Source organism: Microcebus murinus, chromosome 11 (genome assembly GCF_040939455.1).
Source record: "Microcebus murinus isolate Inina chromosome 11, M.murinus_Inina_mat1.0, whole genome shotgun sequence".
Classification (NCBI taxonomy): Eukaryota; Metazoa; Chordata; class Mammalia; order Primates; family Cheirogaleidae; genus Microcebus; species Microcebus murinus.
In genome coordinates this window covers 50,577,877-50,604,084 of record NC_134114.1, presented here as the reverse complement: position 1 = coordinate 50,604,084, position 26,208 = coordinate 50,577,877, and the positions used below count along the sequence as shown (strand labels likewise).

The 26,208-nt window shown below is 41.0% G+C and overlaps 1 protein-coding gene and 1 non-coding gene across 4 annotated transcripts in view; one reads left to right on the top strand and one right to left on the bottom strand.

Moving 5' to 3' along the window:
- The window catches only part of OCLN (occludin), a 60,203-nt gene that overhangs the window by 11,401 nt on the left and 22,594 nt on the right, over positions 1-26,208 (bottom strand). For all 3 annotated transcript variants that reach the window (XM_012783150.3, XM_012783142.3, XM_012783161.3), the window contains exons 5-6: positions 10,308-10,453; positions 574-789 (exon numbers count right to left, since the gene is read on the bottom strand). In XM_012783150.3, the coding sequence (XP_012638604.1) occupies positions 574-789; positions 10,308-10,453 (362 nt within the window). The remainder of the gene's footprint in view (positions 1-573; positions 790-10,307; positions 10,454-26,208) is intronic.
- On the top strand, positions 14,046-14,149 carry LOC142874177 (U6 spliceosomal RNA). Its single transcript, XR_012921998.1, has one exon. It is a non-coding gene; the product is annotated as a U6 spliceosomal RNA (small nuclear RNA).

The following is a 26,208-nucleotide window of genomic DNA, read 5'->3' as shown; positions in this document are numbered from 1 at the left end:
TCTCAGAAAACTTGGGCTTAAAACAGCTACATGTCACATGCAAGTAAATTTGGGGACAGTGGACAAGAACAAAACTACCAACACAGCCTCATCCTGAACACGAAATTGTTACTTCAACTGTTTACAAAACTGTTTGCCAAAGTTCTTTGGATTAAACTTTAAAAGAAACCCTGGTCTTATGAAAGCTTAAAAGTTATTGCCAAAGGAAAACCATAGCACTGGTCTAGGAATTTTACAATCAGTAAAACAAAGTTCCTCTATGCTTTTATTAATTTGAAAAATCTTTTTTGGGTGAATGTAAGAACATGGTGAAGTTCATTAGCCATGTTGTGGAAAGTTGAAAGAGCTGGTCACTGCCAAACATATTCCCACCACTTCAATCTTTATTATGGAAGGGTACTAAGGCGAAAACCAACACAGCACAAAAAGCTGTCTCCAGTCCTGGCAAAGGATGAAATTATACCACTGACCCCAGTTTAGGAGGCAACAACTGCAAAACCCGGTTGCCCACCCCCCACCCTTAATAATCAGAAGGTGCAAGTGACTCCAGGAAGAGGAGAGCCGGCCGGGTACCTGATCCAGTCGTCCTCCAGCTCATCACAAGACTCGCCGCCCGTTGTGTAGTCTGTTTCATAGTGGTCCTGCTCCATTCTCCTTGATTTTCCTGCTCTTCCCTTCGTGGGAGCCCTTTTCGAAGGTGTCTCAAAGTTACCACTGCTGCTGTAACGAGGCTGCCTGAAGTCATCCAGAGGTGAAGTCACTGGAAGCTCCTGAGCCACCTCAGGCACCCTAATAAAAACAGGTGTCATTGTTCAGTGACCACGGTACACTACAACCACTTGCCAATACAGTGTAACCACAAACAGCAGCAATACTAAACACCGAGAGACATTTACACACAGGTGCCCTTACTCGAGGACTTTATATGCTCAACACTGAGCAGATGCCTAGTTTCCTGCATTGAATTTGGCAGCAGCTCAGAATCCTGAAACATGAGTAGCTTCAGGTTCCGATTTAAGGGGGACCCATATTTAAACCTTCTAAGTAAAATGGATCTCAGATTTCACATTAGGAAGTTCAGGCTGATCTAACTAGGAGCTGTTTACCTGACCTGTGCCAGGGACTCACTCTACAAAAGGCAGCCAGCAAATAACGATCATGATTCTTTTCTACAGGTTCTTCCAGTTCCAAGGAATGCTGCGTGGGGAAGAATGAACGTACACACATCTACTTTTGGAAGCTGACTCTCAGAGATAAGCTCTTTGTAATATTACTTTTATATTGCCATATATCAATTCTCTTTTCAAGATAAAATTTTGAAAAATTAAAATCTAAACTAAAAAGTTAAAATGCTTTATACTGTAATGAATTAAAGAGTTAACGATCCTTTTAAAAATTGCTGTTAATCTTGAAAACCACATAAAATGAACATAAGAATTATCACTGTACTAATTTTTTCTTTTTTTCTTTTCTCTTTTCTTTTCTTTTCTGAAACAGGGTCTCGCTTTGTTGCCCAGGCTAGAGTGAGTGCCATGGTGTCAGCCTAGCTCACAGCAGCCTCCAAGTCCTGGGCTCAAGCAATCCTACTGCCTCAGGCTCCTGAGTGGCTGGGACTACAGGCATCCACCACCATGCCCGGCTAATTTTTTCTATATATATTAGTTGGCCAATTAATTTATTTCTATTTATAGTAGAGATGGGGTCTCGCTCTTGCTCAAGCTGGTTTTGAACTCCTGACTTCAAGCAATCCACTCGCCTCGTCCTCCCAGATGTATTAATTTTTTCTAATGAGATTCTTTCACATTGCATCTGATTTTCAATTGCATGTAATGTTCCTGACACAAGTATGAAAACAAAACCTAACATAGTAATAAAATACCAAGAGCAGTGGCAAGTATAAACTATTATACTTCTGAGTAACAGAAATACCAACTTTCACTTTACTCTGAAGTAAAAGGGCAAGAACAGAAAAGACCAGAGAAAGAATCTGAGACATTTTAAGGATTAGCCTTGCTATTCAAATCAACTGCTAAAAATGTCTAAAGCCCTTTTTAAAATTGTTGCCAGTTTACAAAACCTATAATCTTGAACTTTATCTACCAGGTTTACTCTGTTTTCTAGGTGATTCAGAGCCACCTGATTCTGTTGTCAGAGTCTTCGATCTCTAATTACACTACATTCCTTGTACACCCCCTAAAGTGCGTGTGCAGTTGGGGTAGTGGTGGTATTTATTTCTACTTTCAAAATGTATTCAGTGCTACAAACCTCTGCAAGGAAAAAAAATAAAGAAAAAAATTTAAAAAGAGAAGAAAAAGAATACTATAAAAAAATAAAAATCGGCCGGGCGCGGTGGCTCACGCCTGTAATCCTAGCTCTCTGGGAGGCCGAGGCGGGCGGATTGCTCGAGGTCGGGAGTTCAAAACCAGCTTGAGCAAGAGCGAGACCCCGTCTCTACTATAAATAGAAAGAAACTAATTGGCCAACTAATATATATAGAAAAAATTAGCCGGGCATGGTGGCGCATGCCTGTAGTCCCAGCTACTTGGTAGGCTGAGACAGAAGGATCGCTTGAGCCCAGGAGTCTGAGGTTGCTGTGAGCTAGGCTGACGCCACGGCACTCACTCTAGCCTAGGCAACAAAGTGAGACTCTGTCTCAAAAAAAATAAATAAATAAATAAAAATGTATTCAGGTAATATGGCTTTGTGTGCTATGTTAACACTACTTGTAATGGAGGGAAAATGTGACTTTCACCATGAGTCAATGATTAACAAGTTCCTAGATACTCTGCCAAAACTGCCAGGTACTATGCTTTTTGCTTTGAGGTAGTAAAACAAAACCTTTAGAATGCAGTGGGTCAATCCTAGCACTCTGGGAAGCTGAGGCAGGCAGGTTGCTCGAGGTCAGGAGTTCGAAACCAGCCTGAGCAAGAGCGAGACCCCCGTCTCTACTATAAATAGAAAGAAATTAATTAGCCAACTAATATATATAGAAAAAATTAGCCGGGCATGGTGGTGCATGCCTGTAGTCCCAGCTACTCGGGAGGATGAAACAGAAGGATTGCTTGAGTCCAGGAGTTTGAGGTTGCTGTGAGCTAGGCTGACGTCACAGCACCCACTCTAGCCTGGGCAACAAAGTGAGACTATGTCTCAAAAAAAAAAAAAAAAAAAAAGAATGCAGTGGGTCTATTGGAGGAGTAGGGGCCTGAGAAAGAGGAAGCTAATGGGCAAAAGAAATTCTAAAAATTAATAAAATATAAATAAATAAAACATTGAAGCCGACCTTCTGCCATAATTTTATGAAAATAGATACTGATATTATAAATTTTTACCTTGAAAGTTTACCACCTCCCCTCTTCCTCCACCCTTTAAAACACGTAATAACATCCTTGATCTAGCATGAAAACTAAAAACAATGCTTAGCAAGAAAAGTATTTATAAATGAAGAGTTAGGGATAGTCCCAGTAACCATCAAACCTACTTTTAGAGACAAGTCCTATTGGGTCAAAATACATAGAAGCCAGAAGAGGCAACCAGCCCTATACTTCTTCACTCACAGACAGGTGTTCTCAACCTCACTTCATCTCCCAAGTCCATAAGTTCATTTTTTTGTAGCTTTTGAATTCATTCTTTATATTCTTTTTTTTTTTTTGAGACAGAGTCTCACTTTGTTGCCTAGGCTAGAGTGAGTACCGTGGCGTCAGCCTAGCTCACAGCAACCTCAATCTCCTGAGGCTCAAGCGATCCTTCTGTCTCAGCCTCCCAAGTAGCTGGGACTACAGGCATGAGCCACCATGCCCGGCTAATTTTTTCTATATATATTAGTTGGCCAATTAGTTTCTTTCTATTTATAGTAGAGACGGGGTCTCGCTCTTGCTCAGGCTGGTTTCGAACTCCTGACCTCGAGCAATCCACCCGCCTCGGCCTCCCAGAGAGCTAGGATTACAGGCGTGAGCCACCGCGCCCGGCCCCATTCGCCCGGCCCCATTCTTTATATTCTTTAGTCATTAATTTTGTTCTCACACACAGTCCTTCACATTGCTTTTGTTGCTCCTATCTTGACCTGGCTGGCAGTGCAGTTGTTGTGTACTTCCTTCCTTCCCTGTTTTGCAACCTCCATGAGAAACATGCACTTGTTATTCCCAGCGGCAGAACAAGGTGTATAGGTGGCAGGTGTTAAAGACAATTACTGAATTGAAAACAGGTCCACAAGAATCCTTCTTTTCTGATGACACATAGTATCGGTAAAGGAAGAGAAACAATTCATGATCAACATTAGTGCCATGACTGGCAGAATGGCGTTCGTTATACACATTGTATTTTAGAGCTGCTGCCATTATTGAGAGGCATAACTAAACCTTGCCAACCAGAGAACTCCATCCTCCTGGCCTCAGGGATGACAGTGACTGAAAAAAGGCTAATCAGAATCTTTTTGATATGTAAGCTTTGGGAAAGGAAACTTCATTTTCTGAATCCTGGGCTGGAAAGATCAATGCAGCTTGGAGAACGTGGATGGCCATCTTGCCTCACCAGAAGCTATATCGAGAATAAAGCCAACATACCAACAGATAAGACAGAGCATACAAGAGCCCTGCTATCTTCTCAGTCCCTACACATCATGCCATGCCTAAAGCTAGATGCAGCCTGGAGCCTTATGTGAACCAGTGAATTCCTCTTTTTGCTTAAACTAGTTTAAACTGGGTCTCTATGATTGCTATAACTTGCATAAAAGTCCTAACAGATCATCCTACCAGCCAACTGCTACCACACAATGATCTCATTTGGCACTGTAAGGAGTCAGTCTACCTTCAAAGCTCTGCATTGCGGCAACATTCGACTTCCTTGATTTATAAAGGTTAAATCACCCTGAGTATGGACAGGATAACAGGGAGTGTACCTAATAGGGCTCTCCCAAACTCAGTAAGGGTGGAGAGGCAACCATCTTCAGCTAAATTCTGGTGTCCCCTGATGCAGGATTAATTCTAATTAGCAGACTGCTTGAAATTCTAAGGTATAGGACATTATCGTAAGCAAAAGGAGCCAGACATGCATATGATTCCATTTTCTATAAAGTCTAGTAACAGGCTAAACTAATAGGTGGTAACAGATATCAAAATAGGGTTTACCTCGGGGGGAGGGGGGTATGGTGGAGAAAGGGCACATGGGGAACCTTTTGGGGTGCTCGAAACATCTATATGTTGGTGGGGGGGTGGGGGTTCATAAGTGTTCACATACGTGAAAACTCATCAAGCTATATATTAAAGATTAATGCTCTTTTTACTGAATGTATGTCATGTTTGGGGAGGAAAAAAATCTTAATACTGAGTTATCCCAACCTTAACATAGACTTTTAGATACACTGTTCTCCATCTAATTCCTACTCTACCCAATACAGTGCGGCAAAGAAGAGAGGTGCTTATAGGTTACTAAGCACCTTCAAGAAAGCCTTTGGAAAGAGGTTTTGACTTGTGTGTTCTTATTTGCATCCAAGGGGATGTCCTCTACTTCCTCCACAGCATTCAGTATATCTGCTGTGAACAACACCTGACAATTTCTGTTACTCCCCAGAGGCTGTAAAATCCTTCTATCATTACCAGGCTCTCTGTGGCAGATTTTGTTACATTCATATCTCTTAGTACGGTTCCCATCCAATTTTTCATCCAGGTTCTAAAATTAAGCATCGTATTTGCATTTTGTAGAGACCTTCAAAAAAAGTTCTGGGTCACCGGACACGGTGGCTCACGCCTGTAATTCTAGCACTCTGAAAGGCTGAGGTGGGCGGATTGCTCAAGGTCAGGAGTTCAAAACCAGCCTGAGCGAGACCTCATCTCTACTATTAAAAAAATAGAAAGAAATTAATTGGCCAACTAATATATATAGAAAACATTAGCCGGGCATGGTGGCGCATGCCTGTAGTCCCAGCTACTCGGGAGGCTGAGGCAGGAGGATTGCTTGAGCCCAGGAGTTTGAGGTTGCTGTGAGCTAGGCTGACGCCATGGCACTCACTCTAGCCCAGGCAACAAAGCGAGACTCTGTCTCAAAAAAAAAAAAAAAAAAGTTCTGGGTATAGGTTGGTAGTATGAACTGGTACAATTTTTATGGAATACAATTTTACTACACTTATCAAAATTAAAAAATGTACATTTCCTTTAGCCCAGCAATTCTGCTAATAGTATTTATCCTCCAGATACATTCACATATGTGCAAAGTGATAAATGTGTAAGGTTATTCCCTGGAGCAGTTTGTAAGAACAAAACATTGGGGAAAGTGTACATCAATATGGGATTAATACAACAAATTATAGTATATCCATTTGATACAATATTATGCAGCAATAAAACAGAACTGGTAAACTCTTTTTTTTTTTTTTTTAACCTGGGTCCTCTAGGCTACCGGTAAACTCTTGATATAGACAATCTCCAAGATACACTGCTAACGATGCATTTAGAATGATAGTATTTTAAGGAAAAAACAACCAAATATACACATTTGGCCAGCATATTTATTTTGGAATCTCTGGAGGCATAGAAAAGAAATTGGTAACATTAGCTGCTTCTGAGTAGAGGAACTAGGTAGCTGGTAGATTTTATCCCTTTTAAATTTTACACTGTATAAATGCACTGGCTTTGAGAATAAGATTATTACTTAAGATTTTTTTTTTTTTTTTTGAGACAGAGTCTCACTTTGTTGCCCAGGCTAGAGTGAGTGCCATGGCATCAGCCTAGCTCATAGCAACCTCAAACTCCTGGGCTCAAGCAATCCTCCTGCCTCAGTCTCCCAAGTTGCTGGGACTACAGGCATGCGCCACCATGCCCGGCTAATTTTTTCTATATATATTAGTTGGCCAATTAATTTCTTTCTATTTATAGTAGAGACAGGGTCTTGCTCTTGCTCAGGCTGGTTTTGTTTTTTTTTTGTTTTTTTTGTTTTTTTTTTTTTTTTTTGGAGACAGAGTCTCACTTGTTGCCCAGGCTAGAGTGAGTGCCGTGGCATCAGCCTAGCTCACAGCAACCTCAAACTCCTGGGCTCAAGCAATCCTCCTGCCTCAGCCTCCCGAGTAGCTGGGACTACAGGCATGTGCCACCATGCCCAGCTAATTTTTTCTATATATATTAGTTGGCCAATTAATTTCTTTCTATTTATAGTAGAGACGAGGTCTCGCTCTTGCTCAGGCTGGTTTCGAACTCCTGACCTTGAGCAATCCACCCGTCTCAGCCTCCCAGAGAGCTAGGATTACAGGCATGAGCCACCACGCCCGGCTGCTCAGGCTGGTTTTGAACTCCTGACCTCGAGCAATCCTCCTGTCTCAGCCTCCCAGAAAGCTAGGATTACAGGTGTGAGCCACCACGCCCGGCCTAAGTTAAGATTTTTAAATCATTCCAAATGAATTTTTCAAACTATCTTGGTTTTCATGAAAAGGGACAACACCTGGGGATGCTGTGTAATTACGAGGGCCTTACAATTCAGAGGCACAGTTGGTCACCAGATGCAGCATGGATATTTATTTTGTATGTGTGAAAGTCCTGCAAATCATAGCTTAAAACTTTTAGAAGGATTGTATGGTCTCCTTGGTCCTAACAACCTTTGTACCTCACTCAAGTGCTTTGGTTTTTGTCAAAATCCAAAGAGAAGAAAGGACAAAAGAGAAAAATATGCTTTTCCCAAATCATTCACATCTGAAATCAACAGCAAGGTTGATTCTGAAGACCAACAAAAAATGTATGTGGGGGTGCGAGGTAGGTAAGGCAGACCACCAGTCTTCCTCTAAATTCCATTCCAGGGTAAGAATAAAGCCTATTGTCTTTAAACTAATTCCACAATTAAGTCAGCTCCAGTGTCATACTTTGGGTTTCCAGGCCCAAACTACGGTGCACTTAGAGTGGATCTCTATATAACCTGACCCACTAAATGGAGTGGAGGGTTGGGGATAAAACTTTGAAATAACAAAGAAAGCTTCCCAGTAAGATACACCTTTAACTTAGAACATTCAAACTAGCTGAAAGGAGGTTTTACGGGGTTTGTTTAGTCTCCAAAGGAATTTGGAGTTCTAGAATTACAGTCATGCAGTCACGACATTCCAGTCAACTATGGACCAGTAAAAGTATAGCACATGCAATTGTGTACAGTGTATAATACTTGATAGTGACAATATACAACTATGTTACTGGTTTATTTACTGTACTATACTTTTTATCATTATTTGAGAGTGTACTCCACTTATTTTTTTAAAAAAGTTAACAGCCTGAGGCAGGTCCCTTAGGAGGTATTCCAGAAGTCACTGTTAATCATAGGAGATGACAGCTCCATGTGCATTATTACCCCTGAAAACTTTCCAGTAGGACAAGATGTGGAGGTAGAAGGCAGATATTAATAATCTTGACCCTATGTAGGCCTAGGCAAATGTGTGTGTTTATTATATCTTAGTTTTTAACAAAAAAGTTTAAGAAGTAAAAAAGAAAAAATTAAATGTCAAAAATAGAGAAAAGCTTGTAGAATAATAATATAAAGAAAATATTTCTGAGCCAGGTGTCAAGGCGTGCACACCTGTAGTCCCCGCTACTCAAGAGGCTAAGGCAGAATGATTGCTTGAGCCCAGGAGTTTGATGTTGCAGTGAGTTATGATGGCACCACTGCACTCTAGCCCAGGCAACAGAGCCCTATCTCAAGAAAAAAAAAAAAAGCTTCTATACAATTACACAATGTGTTTGTGTTTTAAGCTAAGTATTATTACAAGAGTTAAAAAGTTAAAGTTACAGCAAGCTAAAGTTAATTTATTGCTGAAGAACAAAAGAAATGTTTAATAAATTTAGTGTAATCTAAGTGCACAGTGTATATAGCGTCTACAGTAACGTCTAGGCCTTCACATCCACTCACCACTGACTCAACTCATCCAAAACAACTTCCACTTCTGCAAGCTTCAGTCATGGTAAGTGCCCTACACAGGTGTACTACAATTTCTTATCTTTTATACCATACCTTTTCTAGTTTTATTTTATTTTATGTTTTTAAGTTTTTTGGGTTTTTTTTTGAGACAGAATCTCACTCTGTTGCCCGGACTAGAGTGCCGTGGCGTCAGCCTAGCTCACAGCAACTTCAAACTCCTGGGCTCAAGCGATCTTCTTGCCTCAGCCTCCCAAGTAGCTGGGGCTACAGGCATGCACCACCATGCCCGGCTAATTTTTTCTATATATTTTAGTTGGCCAATTAATTTTTTTCTTTCTATTTTTAGTAAAGACGGGGTCTCGCTCTTGCTCATGGTGGTTTCGAACTCCTGAGCTCAAATAATCCGCCCGCCTCAGCCTCCCAGAGTGCTCATGCCTGGCCTCTTTTCTATTTTTAGATACACAAATATTGACCACTGTGTTACAATTCCCTACAGTATTCCGTACGGTCACGTGCTGTACAAGTGTATAGCCTAGAAGCAATAGGCTTCTAGGCCTCTTCATACAGGCTAGGTGTACAGTAGGTTACACCATCTGAGTTTGTGTAAGGACCATCTTGAGGACCATATAAGGATCATGATGTTCACACAAGGATGAAATTGCCTAATGACTCATTTCTCAGAATATATCCCCATCATTAAGCGACACACGACTGTACACACAGGAACAGTAATTTATCATCCTTAGGCAAAAATTACATCAAAGTCCATAGCAATATCTCCAACATCTTTCTCTCACCACCAGTCATTAGGTTGAATTAGAATAATGCTTTAGGGTAAATGTTTCCACTACAGTGATACCATTTCGGTAACTCACCTACCCTAGGTCAAACACTCACACTGAGGTTTCGCATTTCCCATGATCGGAGGACCTAACACAGGAAATGAGATACTAGAATTCCTGAATTCAAATGAAGTCTTCTGGTTTAGTAGAAATGTATATGGATAGGGTCAATCAATGTGCAATCTCTCTCCCTTCTATTCATGAGATCTAATAATAATAGCAAAAGGAGAGATTGAGCACAGGACTGACCTCTGCTCAGTAACTTCCTTTCATCCCCACCTAAACTTCAAAACCACAAACAGGAAAGGAGCCTGCAGAACCACATTTCCTAGAGGCTAGAACCCAACCCAGACTTTCAAGTAAGCAATGAATGAAGTATTTTCGACTTAGAAGGAAAAGAGGACCCCACCCTCCTCATCCTGGTCTTCCAAGTAGCCCTAGGCCTTCATAACACAAAGATCAGCCTCCAGCTTTTGTGGGCACTGTTGGATATTTTAAAGGAAAATGGCACAAAACTACTGGTTTTAAATATGCACAAATATTCATTTTTTGATCCAGTCTACCAAACTAAGAGATGCTACTTACGGTGTGGATTTATAGGAAGACTCTGGATAAGACCGCCTGCCATTCACTTTGCCAATGGAAGAGTATACCAGGGAGCCATCAACTCTCTCCGCATAGTCAGAGGGGGGTGGGGGCATGTCTTGTGTGCCTGCAGACACATTTTTAACCTATAAAAAAGCCCCAAGAGACAGAGTTATTATTTATCCTGTAATTTGCAGAGGGAAGAAATTTTTTCAAATTATATAAATTATCTAATATTTATTTGGCTCACTAAATATTATTAATACTACTAATAAAAAGGTAATCATTCCAGGTTAACAGTCAAATCATTATTTCCACAAACATATGAGCAGTGCTACTGTTAGTTTAATAAGACCAGAATGTATTACCAAGAAGGAAAAATCACCCTAATGTTTTTAGATGGGATAATTATCTATGGTGGTTGTCCCACCCCATCCCCACATTAGGAAGACCAGTCTCATTTAATCTACGATAGGTCTGGTTCCAGAATTTTCACTTCTAACAAGCTCTCAGGTAATGCTAAAATTGCTGTCCCTCCACTACCCTTGGAAAACCACTAATCTAGGACAAAGCATATTGGTTCTTAATCCATTCACCCCTAAACATGGAATGTTAAAACCACAGAAGAAATTAAGAAGCTCAAATTGACTTCTCCTATAGTTCTTTTAATGAGAGATTTGTTTATTCTCCCTGAATGTACATTCTCAGTGGCTCCATTATTAACAGTCTACACAGTATGTGGCAACATCACTACCTTCCCTTTTTACTTTCCTCCCATTCCATTCTTATATGTAAGTGAATTCACACCCTACCGGAGTATGCTTTAGTAATTATGTCTTGTTAATTAAAAAATTTATATATCAATACTTATCTGAGGAATTCAAGCCCTTTTAAATTACCAGGCCCAGAAAGGCATTAAAATGAGACAGCAATCACGTCCTATTTCCCCTCCAGAGCTACAGTAATCATCTCTTGAAACTACTTAACCTAAAAATGCTGCACACTGGACACCATAACCCACACCCCATGGCTCAACGACGTATAGCCAATCACCAATCAATGTAATTTCTACAATCCAATGACAATTCCTGACAACTTTGTATTGGCCCACTGCCTGCTCCCACATCTTTTGCCTTTAAAAACCTTCTTGTAACAAAGAATGGAGCACTCCCCTCAAGGAAACCTGGAAATGTATCCTGGGAAGCCCAAAAAACCTCTCCATATTAATTTTGCTTCTTCATTTTTATTTATTTATTTATTTATTTGGTTGGTTTTTTTGAGCCAGGGTCTCATTCTGTCATCAGGTGAACACTGATATGGAAGGTTTACCACAGAACCTTTGGGAGAAAAAAAGTGTTTAAATATAAAAAGCATAGCCAGCCGGGCGCCTCACGCCTGTAATCCTAGCACTCTGGGAGGCCGAGGCGGGTGGATTGCTTGAGATCAGGAGTTTGAAACCAGCCTGAGCAAGAGCGAGACCCGTCTCTACTATAAATAGAAAGAAATTAATTGGCCAACTAATATATATAGAAAAAATTAGCCGGGCGTGGTGGCACATGCCTGTGGTCCCAGCTACCTGGGAGGCAGAGGCAGGAGGATCGCTTGAGCCCAGGAGTTTGAGGTTGCTGTGAGCTAGGCTGATGCCACGGCACTCTAGACTGAGTAACAGAGCCTGGGTAACAGAGTGAGACTCTGTCTACACACACACAAAGGAATAAAAAAAGTAGGGAGGGTGGGACTACTTTAGCTTGGTGATCATAAGGATGGATGGCATCAGATTGCCTGGCTTACCCCAGGTCTGCTAAGGACAAGTTCTACAAAGCCTCAGTCTCCTTCTCTGCAAAAAATGGAGAAAACTACCTACTTCATAAAGTTGTTTTGATGATTAAAATAGATCACAAGGTATCACATTTACCATAGTGCCTTTTTTTTTTTTTTAGACAAGAGTCTTGCTCTGTCACCCAGGCTGAATGCAGTGGGACCATCATAGCTCACTGCGGCCTCAAACTCCTAAGCTCACAGTGCCTTTTAAACACATTAAAATCTCAGAAGATGCTGGATTCTGGAATTAAGGCCACTGGATCTTATCAAAAACTGTTTACAAGAATTTGCAGGTGACAGAAGACTTTTAATTGGACTATTTTTCTATTATAAAGCCTTGCCATTGGGTTTTTGCATCAATAAAGTCTATCCCCCTGCAATACACACACTTTACATCTTCAGTTTTCCTAACTTAGTAGCATTAAAATGGGACACACTCTTAACTATCAAACTGCAGAATTACATACCAAAAAATATTTACCTGCCTCTCAAAGTACACAAAGGTATTCTTGATTGTTTAACATTCAGAGTCAGAAAGGAACGGAATCATTTCCCTCAGAAAGTGGAATTTGGCAGCAACTGCAAAACCAGTGGGTGGGTTGCCATGGAGTGTGCTTAGATCCCACCACAGGGGGGACTGGGTGGGAACCATTCCTGGTTCCCGAAGAATTCCTTACAACAAAAGCTTACAACAGAAGTTGCCAAGCTTCACAGAGCAGGGGGCAAATGCTCCACCAAACCAAAGGCCTATTCTTATTCCAGAGATCTCAACACAGAATTTAAAAACACTTCCTTGGGGGGCCTGGTGACTCATGCCTGTAATCCTAGCAATCTGGGAGACCAGGCGAGTGGATAACTCAAGGTCAGGAGTTCGAAACTAGCCTGAGCAAGAGCAAGACCCCATCTCTACTAAAAATAGAAAGAAATTAATTGGCCAACTAATACATATAGAAAAAATTAGCCGGGCATGCTGGCGCATGCCTGTAGTCCCAGCTACTCGGGAGGCTGAGGCAGTAGGATTACTTGAGCCCAGGAGTTTGAGGTTGCTGTGAGCTAGGCTGATGCCACGGCACTCACTCTAGCCTGGGCAACAAAGGGAGACTCTGTCTCAAAAAAAAAAAAAAAAAAAAGCAAAAAAAGAAACCATTTTACACTTCTCCAGGTCATCCCCACCAGCATAAACTTTAGCAGAGCCTGGGTGTCCTTTTAGAGACTTCTTATAGCTAATCATGCCCTTCCCCTCCAGCTGATTCTTCATTGAGCTTCAAATCGTGGCTGAAGTGCCACCGCCTTCTAGAAGTCTTTCATACAAATCATTCCTGGGTAAAACACCACCCTGTCCTCCTACCTCCCCACACCAGTGTGTACAAACCTCCTGCTAGAGCACTTATGCATTGCCAAACAATTGCTTACTCACACTACAATGGCTTCCTCACCCATCTCTAACTTCATCAGACAGTGGTCTTAAGCCACCACTGTCTGACTACTTACAATAAGCCAAATACTGAACTGACAGATCACTGAGAAGATACAACTTTATAGGTAAATATTATTCTCTTTTTAGAAATAAGGAAGCTGTGACTTAGGAAGTTAAACAACTGTCCCAAGGACTCAGACCTAGTTAATGGTAAGGTGGGCAGCCTCCTACTTTCTTTCCTCTTTGAGTCTCCAAAGCCCTGCACAGTGCCTGGCACAAATCAGAAGGCAAGAAGAGTTTGCTGCATAAAACATCACTGATTACTGTTCTGGGTCCAGGCTGTGTAGACCCAAGTATCTAATCAATGAGCCACTCTGAGCTGACTTTTATCTCTTAGTGTCAGCAGAACTGGACTAGCTTGACCACCGACTCCACCCTCCAGCACAGATCTTTGATTACTTAAACCTTTTCTATACATATACATAAAAAATTCCAAGGCAGCACTCACTTTGGTAGCACATACACTAAGATTGGAACAATACAAAGAAGATCAGGGCCCCTGTACAAGGATGGTACCCAAATTCACAAAGTTCCACATATTAAAAAAAAAAAATCCCTAGCCAGCTTTGATGCCAGAATCAGAGATGAATAAGCAGCAGGCTTTGTCCTCAAAAAGAGATTAAGAATCTAGAATCTACAGGCATGGGCAAAATATTTGTAAAACAAGGTGTAAGGTGATTTTTTTTTCTTCTTTATCCATCCCAAAAGCTAAAATAGTACTTTTTCTCTAACCCACTTCCCAGTACCAATGCAGAGTGAGTATAAACCCAGTACCTGCTGCTTCTGGAGAGTAGGGCAGTAGAAGGAGAGGGCAATGAGGAATGACTAGGTATTAGTAATTCTACTGGCTAGCACACAAGGAGGCCTCAACCTATATTTCCTTTAAAAAGGCAGACAGATCATTTGAATATTATCACAGTAAATTTTTTTTAAGAGATGAGGCTGTTGTTCAGGCTGGACTCGAATTCCTGGGCTTAAACAATCCTCCCAGTAGCTGGGACTACAGGCCTACACCACCACACCCAGCTTTGAAAGATTCAGAACCAGAGAAAAACAACTGGGCATAATTCTAAGGAGCAAGAGGTGAACAATTTTCCCTTAAGTAACTTGAGAATAGTTCTAAGAAACTAGGGGCAGAAGAAAGCAGGATGAAAACACAAATGAAAAAAGATTTGTCTTAAACTAAGCCCTTAGGGAAAAGAAAAATTTGAGAGTTGGCTGGGCGTGGTGGCTCATGCCTGTAATCCTAGCACTCTGGGAGGCCGAGGCAGGTGGATCACTTGAGCTCAGGAGTTCGAGAACAGCCTGAGCAAGAAGAGCAAGACCTGGTCTCTACTAAAAATAGAAAGAAATTAATTGGCCAACTAATATGTATAGAAAAAATTAGCTGAGCATGGTGGTGCATGCCTGTAGTCCCAGCTACTCGGGAGGCTGAGGCAGAAGGATTGCTTGAGCCCAGGAGTTTGAGGTTGCTGTGAGCTAGGCTGATGCCACGGCACTCTAGCCTGGGCAACAGAATGAGACTCTGTCTCAAAAAAAAAAATAAAAAAATTGAGAGTTGATTATTCCCCAAATCAAATGCTGGAACTGCTGTTCTGTAGCAGAGAGCAGCCTCAGGCCTGGAGGGCTGATCCAACACTCCTACCCCAGGATTAAGAACGTGGAAGGGACCCAAGTGGGGAAGGGCTCCCTGGCAAGTGGAAGTCCACACAGCAGAACTCAGCTGGCTTCTCTCTACTGCAATCTGCCTAAGGAGTTCCTGATCCTAGTGTCTACCTCCCCCACCCCCGTTTAGACTTGTAAAGGGAAAGCCACAATCCAGCAGAAGGAAAAAAAGATATGCTGAGGCTCTGAGGGAGAACATACACCTCTAACTAAGCAAAGATTGACTCAGACTGACTTTTGAGATTAAATTCAAAAAGGACAAGCACTCCTCCACAACATGTTTAAGGAATATTAATCATTAATTTATGGGATACACAGGGAAGTTGTACTGAGATTCATATTACTATCAAGAAACAACTTAAGCGTTGTTGAAATATGAAAATGAAAAAAATGATTTCAAAAGATCTTCACAAAGGGCAATTAAGATGAGGACAAATTTTTATTCAAAGTTTAATTATACTCATTAGAAGTGTTCTGATTATGTTACTGGTGGAAAAATAAAATCTTTGAAACAAATAACATCTAACACTCCTAGGACAGTTAATGAAAATATCCTCAACCCCTGTGGGAGGCCAAAAGGAGAACACAGAGGGCAGACACCTTTAGAGCAGATCAAGTGCTCTCCTCCAAATACCTGTCGTTATTCTGCCTTCCTCACCTGGGACCAAGAAGGGCCTACTCCATCATGTTGGTCCCACCTTTCCCACCCTGAGTCCCTGAAGTCAGACAGGGAACAAAAAGGCCAAGAATGTTTTAGGTTTTGAAAGAAAATCTTCTCTCCCCTAAAACAATGTTTGGGGAAGACACTTATTTCCACATAAATCAATTCCATATTTCATTTGGAATTAGTTCAAAGGAAAAAGTTGCAATGATAGTCACTCCCCATTTTTCTCTTCACCCTGCCTTCACATTCCTAGTTCACTCGTAGGACTAGCAGAACAGACCTGCATCCAGCTGGTCTAGCAATGAGACAAAAGTTATCTACCTCTAAGGAGAAAAGGAAAACTCACCTTTTGAGTATCTATCATGAGCCAGGCAAAACCTCACCTTGTTCATTTCTTCCTCACCACCACCCAGAGAGATATGATTATCTCTACTTTCAGGTGAGGCGATTGAGACTCTAAGGTTAAATTAAGTTGCTCAAGGTCGCACAGGAGTAGAAGCAGCAGAGGAGAGCTGTGAATCCTAGTCCACCTAACTCCTCTTTCTGACATTACCCACTGCCACCTCAATGACTCAAACATGGCTTGAGGTACCCATCTTGGCCGGGTTTTTTGACTATTCTCTATAACAAAGGAAACTCTTATCACTGCCTTAAACTCCTCACCACACCCTAATGAGATAGGACATGAAACCATTTTGAAGAGTCTTATTTGCCTATTAGTTTAACTTTGTTAAGAGCAGCTTTTGACACAAAATGATTATGAACATGCGCTTCAGTCACCAGATGCCTTTGTTTAGAGTATAGGAACACCTTTCACTCAAAAGGGAAACAGGACTTTTCCTGCTTGGTAATTGAAGTGGAGAAAAACCTCAGGCATGGGAGGGAGGAGCACCTTAATCTCAAGGATCATCTCCAGGGTTACAACCTGCCTTCACCGGCCATATGCCCTGTACTACAGGTTCTCAGCAGTAAGTGGTCCGACTCGTTTTTCCCGTTTTCTGATATTTTACACCTGCAGATGTTCTCCCAACAAAAGCTTCAAAATTGCCTCTGGAAAGTTCTCTTAGACCTTTCTCTACCTTTGGTCTCTTGAAGGCAGATGCTCCCACATCTATTAGTCCCACAAATGCAGGCCAGGTTTGAGGAAGTCTGATTAATTTACATTGCTCAGGTAGCACTGAGGATTCAGCAAACACGCTGTTCTCTACCCATCTGCATGTTGCCCAAAGACACAGTAAACATGAATTCTGGACCTTCCTAGGAGTCAAGGAATTATTAGGGCTATGGGAGGGGGTGAGGTAGAGAAACCTCGTATTCACAGTGAGTAAGCCTTATCAATTATTTCCTTCAAGGCCCTTGTTCTAGAAACGGAAATCCTGGTGAAGACTCTATGTTCGTTTAATACACATGTCCCTCATGCCAGAGTTCCTCAACAGGTGTGCCAGACGGCATGAAATGTCTTAGCCCTCAGATCTGTGAGCTAGTCATCATCACAGTTCCAAGTCCCTTTCAGTTTACTCCAGGATGTTGTACTACACTATTCCTTTCTACGTATGCCAAGATGGAGAAAAGGCCTTCTGCATAAATTAACTCAAATGCTAACTGGGCTTGCAGTGTAACAGTGGTTGCTTCAATCTATGGAACAGTGGTTCTTGAAGGATGGTCCCCAGATGAGCTACATCAACATTACCTGCTCAGGCCCTCTGCCCAGGCCTACTGAATCAGAAATTCCAGGGGGGTTTACAAACCCTCCAGTTGATTCTGATGTTTGCAAAGATTTGAGAACCACTGATGTAGACATAATTCTCCTCCATGTTGCAGACAACTGCGCCTGGTAAAGACCTAAAGTGAAGGGTCTCCTTTGCCTGTAGTAATGTACAAACCCAGCAGTGTCTGGTTTTCTGACTTGTGTGTAGTAGACTAACCTAGAGCAACAGTGGGGAAGGAGGTTCACTGAACATGAGAAGAGCACTTAAGGTTATCTACTTTTACTACAATGGAATCATGAGTTTATTCTCACAATGAAAAACACCTCTGTCTTACAATAAAGACAACAGAAAAGGGAAAGAATACATCTTTCCAAATTGAAGGGGGAAACGCACTTTGGCTTGTCATATCTATAATCGGTTAGTCATTTGTGAAAAGTACACTAATGATCATGCACTAGATTATGCTACCTTAGAACTATGGCTCATAAAAGTTGACCTTTACCCCATCAAACCTTATAAGAATCAAGAGTATCACAGAAACTGGTAGAATTTTGCCACCTCAACAATTGCCAAAAGAGAAAAGAGAAAACACATTAGGCCAGTAACATACCATTTTCAGAAAAGATACAGAGACAACAGTGATATACTTTTACACATATATGACTGGCAAACAGTATGAAGTCTAACAAAACTAAGAGTTGCTGGTGAGATTATATAATAAATGGGTAAACTTTGAAAAGTAATCTGGCATTATTTTATAGAGATTCACCAACTCTTTACCCCAGGAGTTTCACTCAGGTACATACCCACAAGAAACTTGCACAAGTGTAGATGATTTAAGAATATTCATTGCATTTTTAATGTTCTCTTAATAATCCGAAAGCACATCAACAGGAAACTCTATAAACTGTTATGAAATGTTACAAAATAGAGGATCAGCCAGGCGCGGTGGCTCACGCCTGTCATCCTAGCTCTCTGGGAGGCTGAGGCGGGCGGATTGCTCGAGGTCAGGAGTTCGAAACCAGCCTGAGCAAGAGCGAGACCCCGTCTCTACTATAAACAGAAAGAAATTAATTGGCCAACTAATATATATAGAAAAAAAAAAAATTAGCCGGGCATGGTGGTGCATGCCTGTAGTCCCAGCTACTCGGGAGGCTGAGGCAGAAGGATTGTTCGAGCCCAGGAGTTGGAGGTTGCTGTGAGCTAGGCTGAAGCCACGGCACTCACTCTAGCCTGGGCAACAAAGGGAGACTCTGTCTCAAAAAAAAAAAAAAAAAAAAAAAAAAGAGGATCAGAAAATGGTCTGCAGCTACATACAATGACATGGATGAATCTTACTACATAATGCTAAGAAAGGCACGTGCCAAGATACTATATGCAAGGATATTTTTTATAAAGTAAAAACCACTAAATTATTAAAAATAATATCACATTATTTACCACATGCAGGGCATTATTCTAAGTATTTTTCAAATATTAACCAGGCTGGAGTATAATAGCAGTTTGGCTCCAATCTATACCCACTCTGCTACACAGTACCAACTTTGTGTCTGTGACTGTAGACACAGATGGCGTTCAAAAGAGGCCAGGTGGGGGGATCATCCACACTATATCAATAAGTACCTATTTCCAAAAAAATCTGAATTGAGGGGAATAAGGGAGTATGTCTTAGAAGGTATAAAGTCATTAACTGTACAGAATTTTTTTTTTTTTTTTGAGACAGAGTCTTGCTTTGTTGCCCAGGCTAGAGTGAGTGCCGTAGCGTCAGCCTAGCTCACAGCAACCTCAAACTCCTGGGCTCAAGCAATCCTACTGCCTCAACCTCCCGAGTAGCTGGGACTACAGGCATGCACCACCATGCCCGGCTAATTTTTTCTATATATATTAGTTGGCCAATTATAATTTCTTTCTACTTATAGTAGAGACAGGGTCTTGCTCTTGCTCAGGCTGGTTTCGAACTCCTGACCTCGAGCAATCCCCCCACCTCGGCCTCCCAGAGTGCTAGGATTACAGGCGTGATCTGGCCGGCCAAGAATTTTTTTAAACTCTAGAAGGATATAAACCTATCTGTTAAAGTGTTATTAAGTGGCTGCAATGGGAAACTGAGGAAAAAGGGAGGAGACATTTCCATTTTTTTATTCCTTATTTTTTCTATACTATTTGCATTTTGTTTTAATAAAACTTGTATTACTTTTATATCAAGAAATTACTGCAAACCTCTGCAAACAAAATTCATCTTTAAAATAGGCAGAAATAGAAAAAACCTAATAAGCAACAATAAAGAGATTTGCCAAATACATTTGTACAATGGAATGCTAATTAGCAAAGATGTGTGCAAACAGAATTTCATACATCACTGATGGTTGTATAAATTGGCACAATTCCTATGAAGGGCAATTTCTCAGTATCTATCAAAATTACCAGGTCTTTCCCTGGACCCAGTAATACCACTCTCGAGAATCTATTCTACAAAAGTCTACATGCATAAACTTATATACAGAGCATATAAAGTTTTTTTTCCAAATGTCACTATCGTTGATATTAAACAGCAAATATATCCAGCAATGATGGATTAGTTACATAAACCATTGTACATCCATACACCAGGCAACAAGTACACTGTAAAGTCAAGAGGGTAAGGTACAAGCAGAATGGTGTAAGCAGTGAGCTAACTTTTGTGTGAAACAACAAAAATAAGGAAGTCTATTTTCAGAAAATAAAACAAGGAAAGGAATCACAATAAACTGAGCATGTATGAGAGAGGGAGAGGCTAAGGAAAGACACCCAGAAATGGGCAAATGGGAACACAATGACACAAAGAGCCATTTCCCTAAAAACCTGTTTTGTTTTAATTCAGACCATGGACTTTTAAATATGCAATAATTAGCAAAGCTTTTATCTTGCAAAAAAAATACATAAATAAAAACACAATCTCCAGTCAGATGAGGTCCACAGGAAAAATAAATAAATTAAAAAAGAAAAACACAAAATGATACCAATAAAAGCAACAATATGAACAAATCCTGTAGACACTACATTGAGTGGTCACAAAAGCACATGGTACGTAATTCCTGTTTAAGAACAGGTAAAACTAATTGATGTGACAGAACTAAGAGTAGGTATCACCCTCTGGAGATGCTGAGAAGAGGCAAAAGGAATCCACCAACATCAGAATGTTCTTTATCTTAATCTGGGCATTGGTTATATGGGCACATAAGCGTAAAAATTTCCAAGCCTTACAATTAAATGAGTGCACTCGATGTACTTTACACCCTGTGTTTGTATAGATACATATATTATACTTCAACAAGTTTTTAACAGCATCAAAAATGTTTGTGAGGAACATTTAATGACATGATAAAATGATTACAATAGAATATTAAGTCAAAAAAGTTAGGGGCTGGGAGCAGTGGCTCACACCTGTAATCTCAGCACTTTGGGAGTTGGAGGAGGGAGTGTTGCTTGAGGCCAGGAGTTTGAGACCAGCCTGGGCAGCAAAGCAAGACTCTGTCTCTACTTTGAAAAAACAAAACCAAAAAAGCAAAACAGGGGGGAGTAGGGGAGGGACAAAAACCCACCTAATAGGTACAATGAACACTATTCAAGTGAGGGGCACATTTATAGCCCTGACTCAGGCTATGTAACAAAAACTTTTGTACCTCCTTAATATTTTAAAATTAAAAAAAAAAAAAATAGCTGAGCATGGTGGGCAGGAGGATCTCTTGAGCCCAAGAATTCAAGATTACAGGAAGCTGTGACTGGCCACTGCACTCTAGCCTGGGAGACAGTAAGATCCTATCTCTTAAAAATAAATAAATAAATAAAAGGAAAGATTTTACACTAGAGAATATGAGCATACTTCTGATTTAGAATAAGTAGTAGGTCGGGCGAGGTGGCTCATGCCTGTAATCCTAGCACTCTGGGAGGCCAAGGCGGGCGGTTTGCTCAAGGTCAGGAGTTCGAAACCAGCCTGAGCAAGAGCAAGACCCTGTCTCTACTATAAATAGAAAGAAATTAATTGGCCAACTAATATATATAGAAAAAAATTAGCCGGGCATGGTGGCGCATGCCTGTAGTCCCAGCTACTTGGGAGACTGAGGCAGGAGGATCGCTTGAGCCCAGGAGTTTGAGGTTGCTGTGAGCTAGGCTGATGCCACGGCACTCACTCCAGCCTGGGCAACAAAGTGAAACTCTGTCTCAAAAACAAAAAAAATAGAATAAGTAGTAGAAAGGGAAAAGGAGAAAAAAGAAAATACACCAAAGTAGTAACTGAAGGTGACAGAATTTTCTTTATATGGTTGACCCTTGAACAATACATGTTTGAAATTTGAGGATCCACTTATATGCAGATTTTTTTCAGCCAAACATGGATCGAAAATATAGTATGCAAGGGTTATGAAACCCAGGTATACAAAGGGCCAACTTTTCATATACTGTAGGTTCTACAGGGCTAACTGTAGGACTTGAGTATGCATCGATTTGGGTGTACCCAGGCAGTTCTGGAACCAATCCTCTATATATACACCAAGGAATGACTATACTTCACTGTATTTGTCTGTTGTTTGAGATAGGGTCTCATTCTGTTGCCCAGGCTGGGGTGCAATGGCATAATCATAGGTCACTGCAACCTCAAACTCCTGGGTTCAAGCAATCCTCCTGCCTCAACTTCCAGAATAGCTAGGACTACAGGCATGCATCATCATGCCCAGCTAAATTTTTTTTATTTTTTATAGAGACAAGGGTCTCACTATGTTTCCCAGGCTGGTCTCAAACTCCTGGGCTTAAGTGATCCCCCAACCTTAGCCCCCCAAAGTGTGGGATTATAGGCATGAGCCACTGTGCCCTCGTCTTCACTATATTTTAAAGATTATCTATACTTACAAACATAAAATATTTACTAATAATTCAGAAAAAACAACAATTAGATCTGGGGTTTGAGAGCATAACAAAACAGATATGCAAATTTAATTAAAAGAATCTTAAAACATTTAAAATACAACAACAGGTACACATTTAATTGGGAGACTATAAAGGACCAGGTTAACAACACAAAACTGTGTGCAAACATACCTATTTATTTTACAGAGAACAAGATATCCAGAAAAGGGAGAGAAAAAAACTCTAAAAATCCCTAGGACCAGGTTAACAACACAAAACTGTGTGCAAACATACCTATTTATTTTACAGAGAACAAGATATCCAGAAAAGGGAGAGAAAAAAACCCTAAAAATCCCTAGGAAGGCAGAAAAACCACAGTGTTGGGGAAACAGGAAATTAGAAAACTGCAAGTTTTCTTATAGATAATACAATCAGGCTAAAACCTGTTTAAAATTCTGAAGGCTCAGGCCGGGCGCTGTGGCTCACACCTGTAATCCTAGCTCTTGGGAGGCCGAGGCGGGCGGATTGCTCAAGGTCAGGAGTTCAAAACCAGCCTGAGCAAGAGCGAGACCCGTCTCTACTATAAATAGAAAGAAATTAATTGGCCAACTGATATATATATAAAAAATTAGCCGGGCATGGTGGCGCATGCCTGTAGTCCCAGCTACCCGGGAGGCTGAGGCAGAAGGATCACTGGAGCCCAGGAGTTTGAGGTTGCTGTGAGCTAGGCTGACGCCACGGCACTCACTCTAGAATGGGCAACAAAGTGAGACTCTGTCTCAAAAAAAAAAAAAAAAAAAAAAATTCTGAAGGCTCGGCTTTTGACCTGCTCTGGGGGACTATAATCCTAAAGATGTTAAAAATCCAAAAAAGACAGTAAGATTTAATACAGTAATAAATTTCTAGACCTACCCCAATTTGTAGGGAGGGAGTAAACTAATATTGAATAGCTAACTAATTGTGACTTTCAGCGGCTCACCCCTGTAATCCTAGCCCTCTGGGAGGCAAAGGCAGGAACATCGCTTATGCTGCTCAAGAGTTTGAGACCAGCCTGAGCAAGAGTGAGACCCTGTCTCTACTTGAAATATAAAAATTAGCTGGGTGTCATGGCATGCACCTGTAGTCCCAGCTACTGGGGAGCTGAGGCCTGAGGATACTTGTGTCTAGGAGTTTGAGGTTGCAGTGAGTTATGATGATACCACTGCACTTTAGCTGGGGTGACAGAGCAAGACCTTGTCCCCACCCCACAAAAAAATTGTTGCTTTCATAAGTTTTTCTTTTCCCCAACCAACAATTATTAGCTATAGGGGGAGTATCTTGTCTTAGCTCTCCAATCAGTAGAACCCAAATTTTAATCCTCACCTAGCATAAGCAGTTAATTCTAGATTCTCTTCCATTATTTTAAGTGGAGACTATTTTGATGGTATTGATTTCTAATGACCAAAAGGAAGAAAAATCGATAATCCACTCCACTGTCTGGCATTTTAGAAACAGGGTCACACAATTCCATCGCCACAGCCACATTATCAGACTGAAACCAATCAAGCAGAAAGTTGAGGGACACAAGAGCAGAGAAACAAGAGTAATAATAGGCTGCATCTGGTTGTTGCAGCCAATTGAGGAAAGAATGAGAACGTGGTATTGACTTCAGCAACTTGAACTTGGGCAGGTGAGTGGCGAACAGAAGGAAAAGCAAAATACCTGTATCTAAAACTACCTCCAAAATAACTTCTTTCAAAGAGCCTTTCTCGGGCATTTCAGCTGGGGAAACTGAAGAGAAGGAAAGAAGTGAGGGATTGGCATGTGGTTAAGTATCATGTAAGACATTAGTTGGGCAAAATCATACATCTGCTATTTAACAGATGATTCTTTACGTTTCATACAATGGACAACATGTAACTAGAGAGAAAACAATGAAGTCCACACATGAAACAACCCATGGGCTGTCAAATTTCCAGAGATTCAGGAAGGAAGTTCTATAAAAATAATAACCTTTTTAAAAGTTAAGTCGTCCTTTCAGCTTAATCATCATCACCACCTCCATATATGGCTATCTTTTCCCAAATTATCAAAAGCAACTAGAACTGATTAAACCTCATGACAGTAAAATCAGATGAGAGGCCAAAGTTCACTGGGACTCCAGTCTTACTGGCACTGGTCTCCCTTGAGTCGGGCTTGTTTTTTTTTTAAAGCCTCTCGAAACCTTAAGTAAACACATCTAACAGCCAGTGAAAACTGACACACCCAGAAACTCTCAGGGAAACATTTACTTCATAGTTCACAACAGACAGTCCCATTCCATCTACAAGGTGGCTTTGCCTGGAGGTAAAGGTCGAAAGAAAACACTCCCAACACCTTCACACTCTATACAAGAAGAACAGAACAGACCCAGGGCTTCAAGTAGAGGGCAGGGGCCAGGTGCGGTGGCTCACGCCTGTAATCCTAGCACTCTGGGAGGCCAAGGTGGGCACATTGCTCCAGGTCAGAAGTTCGAAACCAGCCTGAGCAAGAGCAAGACCCCGTCTCTACTATAAATATGAAAGAAATTAATTGACCAACTAATATATCTAGAAAAAATTAGCCAGGCATGGTGTCGCATGCCTGTAGTCCCAGCTACTCGGGAGGCTGAGGCAGTAGGATGCTTGAGCCCAGGAGTTTGAGGTTGCTGTGAGCTAGGCTGACACCATGGCACTCTAGCCTGGGCAACAGAATGAGACTCTGTCTCAAAAAAAAAAAAAAATACTACAGCTAAAGGAGCCTTCAAGATATCAATGTCTTTGTCTCAGCCCCAACCAGCTTCATTACCCTTAGCCCTTAACCCCACTTCCACAGGCCAAAATGAATCTCCCCTGAACCCAGGGGCAGTATTCTTAACTTTCACCACGAGAAATCTATCTAGTCAAAGGAAACTTGTGATGGCAGTTTCTGCAGTGGCTTCCAACACCATCCTAACAGAGGATTTCTGAGAAACAAAGTCTCACTCCAAACATTACTGCAGGCAGTTTTAGCAACACTCATTTGGGAGGTATTTTGGAGGACAAAGACATTCCGTGCTTTCAGCAAATTACATCATATATGAAGCCAGTACTATTAATATTATACGGAAAATGAGGAAATTTCTCTAATCTCTCTTTGCCTCACTAAAGTATTTCATGGGTAAATGTTATTGCAGAATTAGTCACTGTGATTTGCCATGCTGTTATCTATGTAGAAAGTTTAAAAGGCCTGCCACCTGCTACCATTCCAAAAACACCCTTGCCAATCTCAACTCCAGACAGCATGCTGGGCAACAGTGTTTCCTCCAAAATGATGAGCAGAGGCCAGGCGCGGTGGCTCACGCCTGTAATCCTAGCACTCTGGGAGGCCCAGGTTGGTGATCTATGAACTAAAATTTACGTTCATTGTAAACAGATTTGCTAAGCATGTGTTATGAACAAGATTAGAAGCATGATTTTCTATTTTAAAGCTACTTTTGTTGATAGACTTTTTCAAGCACTTTAGAAATATACCAATGGTTAAGTTAATTTATTGGCCATCCTCATCTGTTTATAATAGTATGGCACAAGCCATAGTTTTTAAAGTGTATAAGTTCAGTGCTGTAGGGCCTGAAAAAAAAAGAAAAAAATAAAAAAATAAAAAAAAATTTAAAAAAAAATAAAGTGTATAAGCTTTGGAACCAGTTTTCTA